This window comes from Pongo abelii, chromosome 20 (genome assembly GCF_028885655.2).
Source record: "Pongo abelii isolate AG06213 chromosome 20, NHGRI_mPonAbe1-v2.0_pri, whole genome shotgun sequence".
Classification (NCBI taxonomy): domain Eukaryota; kingdom Metazoa; phylum Chordata; class Mammalia; order Primates; family Hominidae; genus Pongo; species Pongo abelii.
The window spans coordinates 64,716,429-64,728,475 of NC_072005.2; the positions used below are offsets into that span (position 1 = coordinate 64,716,429).

Here is a 12,047-nt window from a genome sequence, read left to right on the forward strand (position 1 = left end):
AGCAACAGACATGAATAGACACTTTATCTAAAAAGAAATACCCATGTATTTAAAAAATGATTTTTTTTTTTTTTTTTTTTTGAGACGGAGTCTCACTCCGTCGCCCAGGATCGAGTGCAGTGGTGCGATCTTGGCTCACCGCAAGCTCCGCCTCCCGGGTTCACGCCATTCTCCTGCCTCAGCATCCTGAGTAGCTGGGACTACAGGTGCCAGCCACCACGCCTGGCTATTTTTTTTTTTGTTTTTTGTATTTTTAGTAGAGACGGGGTTTCACCATGTCAGCCACGATGGTCTCGATCTCCTGGCCTCGTGATTTGCCCACCTTGCTCTCCCAAAGTGCTGGAATTACATGCGTGAGCCACCGGGCGCCTGGCCTATTTTCTTATTTCTCAATGTAATGGAAAATAAAATTCATTTTTGTGAATTTTTTTCACAAAAGCTCATTTTTTGTGAAGCAACAGACATGAATAGACACTTTACCTAAAAAGAAATACCCATGTATTTAAAAAATGAATTTTTTTTTTTTTTTTTGAGGTGGAGTCTCGCTCTGTTGCCCAGATCTAGTGCAGTGGTGCGATCTTGGCTCACCCCAAGCTCCGCCTCGCGAGTGGCACACCCCACCACGCCCGGGTAATTTTTTGTATTTTTAGTAGAGATGGGGTTTCACTGTGTTAGCCAGGATGGTCTCAATCTCCTGACCTTGTGACCCGCCCGCCTCAGCCTCCCAAAGTGCTGGGACTACAGGCACCAGCCACCATGCCTAGCTATTTATTTATTTTATTTTATTTTTTGTATTTTTAGTAGACAGGGTTTTACCATGAGGATGGTCTTGATCTCCTGACCTCGTGATTCGCCTGCCTTGGCCTCCCAAAGTGCTGGGATTACAGGCGTGAGCCACTGCACCTGGCCTAAAAAATGAAAATTTAAAAGGCTAACCATACTCTCTCCGTAAGAATTCTCAGACACTGGTGGTAGGAATACAAAAGGAAGGAATCATTTTAATTTAGATCAGTTTGGTTTTTTTTTTTTTTTTTTTTTCAGACAGAGTTTCGCTCTTGTGGCCTGGGCTGGAGCGTAGTGGTGTGATCTCGGCTCCCTGCAACCTCCACCTCCTGGGTTCAATAAATTCTCCTGCCTCAGCCTCCTGAGTACCTGGGACTACAGGTGCATGCCACCATACTCGGCTAATTTTTTATTTTTAGTAGAGATGGGGTTTCACCATGTTGGTCAGGCTGGTCTCGAACTCCTGACCTCAGGTAATCCACCCACCTCGACCTCCCAAAGTGCTGGGATTACAGGTGTGAGCCACTGTGCCCGGCCCAGTTTGGTATTTCTTTTCTTTTTTTTTTTTTTTTGAGACGGAGTTTCACTCTTGTTGCCCAGGCTGGAGTGCAATGGTGCAATCTCGGCCCACTGCCACCTCCGCCTCCCAGTTTCAAGTGATTCTCCTGCCTCAGCCTCCAAAGTAGCTGGGATTACAGGCATACCTCAGTTGATCCGCCCACCTCGGCCTCCCAAAGCGCTGGGATTACAGGACTTAAGCCACCACGCCCAGCCTGGTATTTCTTAAAAAGTTTTACCTACCATGTGACTCAGACACTGCACATGGAGATATTAATATAAGAGAAGTGAAATATATGGATATGAAGAATTATATTCAAATATCTGTATCAGTATTATTTATAACAGACAAAAGTGAGAAGCAACTCAAATATAAAGATGGATTAATATACAAACACCGATGTTTCACAGCATGTCATACTTCTCAGGAATATAAAAGGAATGAACTAGTGATATATTATCACTAATAGCAAAATAAATGACACAGTAGAGAACCCAAAAATGGAAAGAGGAAATACTTTAAGATATCATTCATATAAAATTCCAGAAAATACAAACTAATTTGTTTTAAAGCACACTAATTCAATGGTTGTCTGGAAAGCAGAGAGAAACACCCTGTTAAAAGGCTCAGCCATGCACGATGGCTCACACCTGTAATCCCAGCACTTTGGGAGGGCGAGACAGGCGGATCACTTGAGGGCAGGAGTTCAAGACCAGCCTGACCAACACAGTAATACCATCTCTACAAAAATACAAAAAAAAATTAGCCAGGTGTGGTGGTGCACGCCTGTAATCCTAGCTAATAGGGAGGCTGAGGTGGGAGAATTTCTTGAACCTGGGAGATGGAGGTTGCAGTGAGCCTAGATGGCGACACTACATTCCAGCCTGGGTGAAAAGGCTCTAGGTAGGACAATATAGGGAGGCCTCATCTCTTTAAAAAAAATAGTAATAATGCCAGATGCAGTGGCTCACACCTGTAATCCCAGCACTTTGGGAAGCCAAGACACGCGGATCACTTGAGGTCAGGAGTTCAAGACCAGCCTGGACAACATGTTGAAACTCCGTATCTACTAAAAATACAAACATTATCCGGGTGTGCTGGTGCACGCCTGAAGTCCCAGCTACTCTGGAGGCTGAGGCAGGAGAATCACTTGAACCCAGGAGATGGAGGTTGCAGTGAGCCAAGATCACGCCACTTTACTCCAAGCTGGGTGACAGAGTTAGAGTCTGTCTCAAAAACAAAACAAAACAAAAAAAAAAGCAGGCACGGTGGCTCAAGCCTATGATTCCAGCTACTCAGGAGACTGAGGTGGGAGGATTGCCTGAGCCCAGGAATTTCAGATTACAGTGAGCTATGATGATGTCACTGCACTCCAGTCAGGTAACAGTGAGACCCCGACTGCAAAAAGGAAATAAAAAACAATAGGCTCCAGGTAAATATGAAGGCGACGGATAAGTTATACTTTCAAGGGTTTTTTGTTTGTTTTTTTTTTTGAGATGGAGTCTCACTCTGTCACCCAGGCTGGAGTGCAGTGGCGCGATCTTGGCTCACTGCAAGCTCCGCCTCCTGGGTTCACGTCATTCTCCTGCCTCAGCCTCCCGAGTAGCCGAGACTACAGGTGCCTGCCACCACCATGCCTGGCTAATTTTTTTGTATTTTTAGTAGAGACGGTGTTTCACCGTGTTAGCCAGGATGGTCTCGATCTCCTGACCTTGTGATCTGTGCACCTCAGCCTCCCAAAGTGTGGGGATTACAGGCGTGAGCCACTGTGCCCAGCCACTTTCATGGGTTTCTACGAAAGTCTAAACTTACCACATGGTATAGTTTAAATATGTATAGTTTATAGAATGTCATTTATTCCTTATTATGGCTTTAAAGAATTGGTTCAAAAGAAAAATGTGGGCTGGACATGATGGCTGAGGCCTGTAATCCCAGCACTTTGGGAGGCTGAGGGAAAAGGATTGCTTGAGGAGTCTGAGGCTGCAGTGAACTATGATCTCGCCACTGTACTCCAGCCTGGGTCACAGAGCAACACCTTGTCTTAGAAAAAAAAAAAGGAAAACATGGATTTTCTATTATTTTTGACAAAAATGCCTGATAACTATACAAAATCTCCTCATGCCCTAAGTACGGCAATGAGTCTCTGCGGCAGCAAATACTGATAAGCCAGGAAGCCCATTTTCACCTGATTAAATTGGAACACTGGTTGGTCACAAAGATCACATCACTGGACTAAGAGATCTCCCTTCTCCCTATCCTCTTCCTCCTGCCAATGCAGGAATTGCCTTGAGGTGAACAGCCAAGAAAGGGTACAGGAATCCACAAATCCTTTATATTATTTCCTTTGACAATGGCCTCAGCTACACAAGATTCATAATTATGGAGGTTCTGAGAATTTCTGTACCTGACAGTCCACCACATACATAGTAACTGAATCAACGTGGATGACATGCATTCCAACTCTGTTCTTGCAGTGTCCTCCACTGCCTATAAATGCAGAAATTCTACAAATTATGATTTCCTGTTATAATCTCATAACCTGGGACACCACCCTACGAAACTTTGGATATCAGGGCACATGGCTGCATTGCAGGACCTAGGGAACAGATTTCCCTCAGCAGTACTGAGCAGAATGCAATATCCCTTATAAAAGAGAGAAAATTTTCGTGTTGATCTCAGAAGCATCAGAGGATGTCACAAACACTGTTCCCTTCTCAGGTTGATCTATAAACCCAGAAATTACTGGAGTATCTAGTCAACAAATAAGGACCACAAAGTTCTAGAGTCTTTGGAGGCCTTGGGCAGCCATGAAAACTATGCCACAAGTGAAGAGACAGTATATTCTGTCATCATACTGTCCCCTCTGAGGCACACAAAGTCCAGTGATCCCAACAAAAGCTGTTTGCCCCTTTATGACACCAGAACCCAGTTGTTTCCAAACCACCCCAAAGAGTAAATACAACTCTTAAGATTGAAGGAAGCTTAAACAATAAGGCCTTGTTCATTGCGCGAATCAGAGCAATGGGAAGCAGAATGTTCTTTGGTTGGAACTTAAGAGCCTGAAGAATCACATGAGACCCGCTGGGCGCAGTGGCTCATGCCTGTAATCTCAGCACTTTGGGAGGCTGAGGAGGGTGGATCACAAGGTTAAGAGATCGAGACCACCCTGGCTAACATGGAGAAACCCCGTTTCTACTAAAAATACAAAAGATTAGCCAGGCATGGTGGCGGGCGCCTGTATTCCCAGCTACTCGGGAGGCTGAGGCAGGCGAATGGCATGAACCCAGGAGGCAGAGCTTGCAGTGAGCTGAGATCACGCCACTGTACTCCAGCTTGGGCGACAGACGAGACTCCGTCTCAAAAAAAAAAAAAAAAAAAAAAAAAAATCACATGAGACCCATAAGGTCCCTGAAAAAGGTAGTCCATCTTTTCAAGCTGACAGAAGACCACTCTGGACCAGTACTGAGACAGATCCATGGTCTCGCTCATCAGAAAGAAATGAGAAAGGAATGACAGCTGAGACTACTCACCAATTCCTCTGGCCAACGAAAGACAACCAAGGTTTACTTCCAGAACATCATGGGGTGAATGAATGATGCACGGTGAACACCTGCCTCGTGGTCAACATAAAATGGCTTTTGCCAGATAACTGACAGTCATAAGTCTGGCAAGGGAACCTGGCAGGGTGAAAAATGCCACACAGCTCCAACATAATTGAGTTTATGCAGATGCTGAAGGTATGTCAATTTAGGCAGATGGCTCCCTCATAAGGCATCTCCTCCAGTGTTATGTTTTACAAGAAATAATATTTCCTGTATGTGTACAGTGTTTTCCTTATGAGAACAATCTGTTATCCAACGACAGAAGGCGGAAGGCTTTCTCACATTCATCGCACTCAAGAGGCCCTTCTGCAGTGGGAGCTCTTCTGTATGTAATAAAACAATACTTCTGCATAAAGAATATCCCATGTTTGTCACACTCATAAGGTCCTGATCCAGTAAGAACCCTCTGATCAAGAAGATGCACAGAGGTTTAGCTGAAGAATTTCCCGAATTTCTTTTCACTTGTAAGGACTTCTTTCTGTGTGAACTCTCTGATGTCGAAAGAGAGAAGAGCTTCGATGAAATGATTTTCCACATTCACTGCACTCATAAGGTCTTTCTCCAGTGTGAACTCTCCTGTGTTCAGTAAGACTGAAGGTTTCAGCAAAGGATTTCCCACATTCGCTGCACTCATAAGGCTTTCCTCGAGTATGAAGTCTCTGATGTTTAAAATGTGCAGACCTTCGAGTAAATGTTTTTCCACATTCACTGCATTCATAAGGCCTTTCTCCAGTGTGAACTCTCCTGTGTTCAAGGAGACTGGAGAAGAATTTCCCACATTCTCTGCACTCATAAGGTCTTTCTGCAGTGTGAGTTTTCTGATGTCGAAGGAGGGAAGAGCTCTGATGAAATGACTTTCCACATTCTCCACATTCATAAGGCCTTTCTCCAGTATGAACTCTCTGATGTCGAAGGAGGGAACAGCTTTGAGGAAATGACTTCCCACATTCACTGCACTCAAACGGTTTTTCTCCAGTGTGAACTCTCTGATGAATACGAAACCCAGAGCTGTCTTGAAATGATTTCCCACACTCATTACATTCATATGGCCTTTCTCCAGTGTGAACTCTCTGGTGTTCAATGAGGTGGGACTTGCCCCTAAATAATTTCCTACACTCCCTGCACTCATAAGGCCTTTCTCCAGTGTGGCTTCGCTGATGCTGAATGAGGTTGCCCTTTCGACTAAAAGATTTTCCACATTCTCCACACTCGTAAGGTCTTTCTCCAGTGTGACTTCGCTGATGGTTCCTAAGGTGTCCCTTTCGACTAAAAGATTTCCCACATTCTCCACACTCATAAGGTCTTTCTCTAGTGTGAACTCGATGATGTTCAGTGAGGGTGCCCTTTTGACTAAAACATTTTCCACATTCTTCACACTCATAAGGTCTTTCACTAGTGTGACCTCGTTGATGTTGAATGAGATTGCCCTTCTGAGTAAAACATTTCCCACATTCTTCACACTCATAAGGTCTTTCTCCAGTGTGAACTCGTTGATGTTTAATGAGGGTACCATTTTGACTAAAAGATTTTCCACATTCTCCACACTCATAAGGTCTTTCTCCAGTATGAACTCGCTGATGCTGAACAAGGCTGCCCTTATGACTAAAAGATTTCCCACATTCTCCACATTCATAAGGTCTTTTCCCAGTGTGAACTCTCTGATGATTACTGACGCTATCGTATTTGCTAAAGGATTTCCCACATTCGCAGCAATAACATTCATCTCTAGGGGGAAGTCTCTGCTGTTGAACAAATATGTGTTTGGTGCTAGAATGTTTCATGCATTCTCCACAGCTGTAATGAGTATCTCCCCGCTGAAAGGAAGACTCACACTCAGGTTTGCTGTTTGACTTCTCCCCAGTGTGGGTGGCCTCCTGCTGCAGTAATCCTGAGCTGGGCAAAAAGTCCTTTCCACTCTGAATGAAGACAGATGACTCCTCTGACACATGGAACTTACACCTCTTCACAAACAATGCTTCCTCAACACTGCTTCTATAGGGTTTCTCTCCAAGGTACTGATTCTGGTGCGGATGGTTTGAACTATCATACAATTTATTCCCCCATGCCTCACACCTGTGCAGTTTCTGCTTGTGATGTGTCCCCTGATGATCTGCCAAGTGCAAAATGTCTCCCAAGATTGCGCCACACATTTCACAAGAGTGGGCCTTCTTGGGAGACACACCTGCCCCAGGAGTGCTGACCTGAGACACTCTTTGTATAGAAATGCTCTTCTTAGAAGGTGCCTCCTCATCTTCTGATCCACACCAACAACCTGAAAGCAAGAAAATGCTGATGAATTCAAGTTAACTCTGGTGGGAAGGCACAGCCCACCCACAAGCGTGTCTGACAAACCAATTACTCCACGGAAATATTGCAGGAACAGAAAGTTGGCTTCACGTGGAAGATGAGGCTATCATTACTGGGCTATAAAGGTCACAGAATGTCGGCCTCATGATATGAAGGGCATTAGCATACATGCAACACAGAGAATTGAGCCAGGGTCTACAATTTTTTTTTTTCTTCTTGAGGGACAGGATCTCACTCTGTCACCCAGCACAGAGTGCAGTGGCATAATCTCTGTCTCCTGGGCTCAGGTGATCCTCCCACCTCAGCCTCCACAGTAGCTGGGACCACAGGCACAGGCCAATACGCCCAGCTACTTTTTGTAGAGGTGGGGTTTCACCTTGTTGCCCAGGCTGGTCTCAAACTCCCAGGTTCAAGAAATCTACCCACATCGGCCTCCCAAAGTGCTGGGATTACAGGTGTAAGCCAATGCACCTGGTGTATAACTCTTTCCTTTGCAAACCACTTGTCTGCAGGAAATTACCTGATGACAGGTATATAATGCTATATATAATAATTTATATATATAAATTATTATATTTATATTATAAATATATAATGCTATCTATATTAATGCTATATAGAAGGCTATGTACAGGCCTAAGAAAATGATTTACAAGACAACAGCTCTTGGTCAGAACAGTTTAACAATTTGCACACACTTGGCCGGGTGCGGTGGCTCACGCCTGTAATCCCAGCACTTTGGGAGGCCAAGGCGGGTGGATCACAAGGTCAGGAGATCGAGACCATCCTGGCTAACACAGTGAAACCCCATCTCTACTTAAAATACAAAAAAATTAGTCGGGCATGGTGGCGGGCACCTGTAGTCTCAGCTACTCGGGAGGCTGAGCAGGAGAATGGCATAAACCCAGGAAGCGGAGCTTGCAGTGAGCCGAGATCACGCAACTGCACTCCAGCCTGGGCGACAAAGAGAGACTCAGTCTCAAAAAAAAAAAAAAAAAAAAACACACACAATTTGTACACACTTGCTAATACACAATGTTTATGCCAGTATCAGACAGCACTCTAGAAGTAAACATGAGAAAATAAATGGGTGAGATGTGGAGTCCAGAGACTGGAAGATTCATTGGGGGATGGACATCAGAGTACAAGTGACAAGGTGTACAACTGACAAATTTGATGCTCTCAAGAATGGAGAGGAAAAGACAGAAATAGTGCCTACTGGCCACAAAAATACTAGTCAAATAGAATAGGTTTCTGATACGATTTGAATAAAATCTCGAACTCATGCCCTCCCACCAGGTGCCACTCCTCAGTGACAGGCTCTCTCTGAGCACATCAGGCTGAGCCTGGATTCAATTGCCTCTTCTGCAGCACTGAGGACTCTCCATCCCACCATCACGATGATGAAGTACATGGAACCTGGATGACATAAGTACTAAGGCAAAGATAGGGCAGAACTGGGGCAACTAGCCTCTGTGGCAGCAAACAGTGATGAGCCAGGAAGGCCATTTCCACCTGATTAAATTGAAATGCTGGCTGGTCACAAAGGCCACATCACTGGACTCCCTATCCTCTTCCTCCTGCCAATATGTGCTGGGTAGTTTTCAGCAACAGTGGTTCAAAACATAACACACAGGAAAGGAAACTAATTACTAAAAACAGAATTTCTTTTTTTTTTTTTTTTTTGAGACGGAGTCTTGCTCTGTTGCTCAGGCTGCAGTGCAGTGGTGCGATCTCAGCTCACTGCAAGCTCCGCCTCCCAGGTTCACGCCATTCTCCTACCTCAGCCTCCCTAGTAGCTGGGACTACAGGCGCCCACCACCACGCCCAGCTAATTTTTTTGTATTTTTTAGTGGAGACAGGGTTTCACCTTGTTAGCCAGGATGGTCTCCATCTCCTGATCTCGTGATCCACCCGCCTCAGCCTCCCAAAGTGCTGGGATTACAGGTGTGAGCCACCGCAACTGGCCTAAAAACAGAATTTCTAAGGAGGGTCTTGCCTTTGGGTCTATGTAGGCAGTGACAACATGAGTGATGGCAATTCCTGCCACAGGCAGGCATCAAGTAATGTCAGCTAAAGGAAGGAAGTAGAACCTGGACACACAGGCGTCTCAGATCTGGACAAAGTCAAACAGCAACGCGGGGACATGCAAGGTGAAATGCATTAGATTGACTACGAGACACCTGACTCTGACTCCTTCCCTGAGAGTCTGCAGCAAAGCAGGTATTGGGGCTGCTCAAGGAGAAAAGGCAGTACACAAACCTCAGACCTACCAACCACAAAACCTACCCAGAGAAGTGGGGAAGGAAGCTGTGCTCATGGTCCTGACATGATAAAGACAGTCTTGCCAATGGGAAAAAAGGGGAGGGGCAGAGATCTATTCAGGAAATAGGGTAGGGTGTAAGGAACTTACCCAGGGAGGATATAAGTACCCAGTTCTCCAGCATCACGTCATGGTAAAGGCATCTCTGAACCTCACTAAGGAGACTCCATTCCTCCTGGGAAAAGTTCACAGCCACATCTTCAAATGCCACAGTGCCCTGCTATGATGGTGACAGATGAAACCACAAACAGCTCCTATGCTGAGGTACCACAATCCACCTCTCCCACACCCCCACCCCCTCGCCCATCCTCCTCCCAAGATCCTCAGCACAGAGGAGAAACTAGTCCACTGGTGCCTTTGTCTCTTCGTGGGCCCACTGGTCACTCAGTATAGCCATCAGCAATTAAGAAGCAGGGGAAAAGTAGGGATCTATGCTGTGCTTGTTTTTTTTTTTTTTTTTTTGAGACACAGTCTCGCTCTGTCACCCAGGCTGGAGTGCAGTGGCATGACCTCAGCTCACTGCAACCTCTGCCTTCTGGGTTCAAGCAATTCTCTGCCTCAGCCTTCCGAGTAGCTGGGATTATAGGCACCCACCACCACTTCTGGCTCATTTTTGTATTTTTAGTATAGACAGGGTTTCACCATCTTGGCCAGGCTAGTCTTGAACTCCTGACCTCATGATCCACCCGCCTCAGTCTCCCAAAGTGTTGGGATTATAGGCGTGAGCCACCGTGCCCGGCTATGCTGTGCTCTTAACATAAAAGGGTTCACCCCCTCCTGACAGCTAATGCCTGTGGTATATCCAAGCTCACATAAAGCCCAGTGCAGTTGCCTGGGTCCATTAGACATATTCCGTCTCTAAATACACATCCTTCTTTTTTTTCTGAGATGGAGTCTCACTCTTGTTGCCCAGGCTAGAGTGCAGTTTAGCTCACTGCAACCTCCACCTCCCAGGTTCAAGCAATTTTCCTGCCTCAGCCTCCCAAGTAACTGGGATTACAGGCACCCACCAACACACCTGGCTAATTTTTGTATTTTTAGTAGAAATGGGGCTTCACCATGTTGGCTAGGGTGAACTCAAACTCCTGATCTCAGGTGATCCACCCACCTCGGCCTCCCATAGTGCTGGGATTATAGGCATAAGCCATCACGCCCGGCCTTACACATCATTCTTTAGACAGCATAGGCACATGTCATGGCCACCCCAACGTGACATCCCCCAACCATCAGCTTCTTTTGAGCCTTAACACAAATTACAGTTTTGGTTTCTTTTAGTCAGGTTCTCCTTTGGTCGCCCAAGCTGGAGGGGAGTAGTGTGATCATGGCTCATGGAAACTTCAAACCCTTTACCCCCAAGGCCTCAGCCTTCTATGGAGATGGGATCTTACCCATGTGCAACATCAACCACTTTCTTTTAAGAGATGGGGTGTTGCTAAGTTGCCCAGGCTGATCTCAAACTCCTGGCCTCAAGTAATCCTCCCACCTCAGCCTCCCAAAGTGCTGGGATTACAGCATGAGCCTTCAAGCCTGGCCAACAACTTAAAGTATTTTAATCCCCTTCTTTTCCTTCTACTGCTCTGAGTGAGATTCTCCCCTTAGGGTTATAGTGTTGGGGAAACAATTGACACCTGAGACTGTACAGATGCCATCCACAGCAATTTCAAAATCAAATAACTCACAGCCTGGCAGAGAGGACCACATGGGGGTTGCACTGTGGACAACAAAGGGAAACCAGGGACAGTGTTATGCACACTTTGTAGGATGAAGAGGGTGTGATAGCCCCTGATTTCTCAGGAGGGTGCCACTGACTTCCTTAAATAATCCTGAGTAGAAATGGAATTGAAACCCAGTACAAAGTATAATAACCAGAAACTGTGCCTGATCCCTTAATGAAAAGGGTTGTTAGGCCAGGATACATTATCCAATAGAACAGAGTGGGAAGGGGATTTGTGCTCAGGCCATTTGAGGTCATACAGTATCACCACACACCAAGGTTGCACATCACATTGGGCTTTCATTTTCGGCCTTATGCCACAGTGTGGCTGACAGAATGCAGAGTATGCTTGGCAAATTCAAACAGGATCCAATATTACCACAGAATTCTCATGGCTCCCAATAGCAATGCAGTCCCAAGTCATTCTATGAAGTCCTTCTTGCATGGCTCCACACTCCCACAGAACCAGGTGGGGCTTTAGATATCCATGGCCTTATTCCACTTGTGTTGCACTTGGTGACCCCTCTACAATGACGACTTTCCTCTGTCCACCTAGTCATTTAAATCCCACTCCCTTGTTATGGAGAATGATCTAAGAAAAGTGGAAAACAAAAGAAAAAAATAAATAAAATCCCAGCCCATCAGCTGTCCACGTCAGGCCTAATGTCTGTCACAGATAACCAAATTTACCCTGAGCATATATCCACCAGGCCGAATGAAAACCCCCAAGCACCAACAAAGTTTTCTCAAAATCTTGGT

The 12,047-nt window shown here is 45.6% G+C and overlaps 1 protein-coding gene across 12 annotated transcripts in view; it reads right to left on the minus strand.

Moving 5' to 3' along the window:
- ZNF418 (zinc finger protein 418) overlaps nt 1–12,047 on the minus strand; it is a 36,133-nt gene that overhangs the window by 12,854 nt on the left and 11,232 nt on the right. For 6 of the 12 annotated variants that reach the window (XM_054541274.2, XM_054541269.2, XM_054541270.2 and 3 more), the window contains 3 exons: nt 11,668–11,880; nt 9,665–9,794; nt 4,873–7,216 (listed from right to left, as the gene is read on the minus strand). In XM_054541274.2, the coding sequence (XP_054397249.2) occupies nt 5,403–7,216; nt 9,665–9,794; nt 11,668–11,733 (2,010 nt within the window). In that variant the 5' untranslated portion in view covers nt 11,734–11,880 and the 3' untranslated portion in view covers nt 4,873–5,402. Of the gene's footprint in view, nt 1–4,872; nt 7,217–9,664; nt 9,795–11,563; nt 11,881–12,047 lie in introns of all 12 variants that reach the window. The other 6 variants (XM_054541276.2, XM_024236611.3, XM_024236612.3 and 3 more) reach the window with 6 other exon arrangements.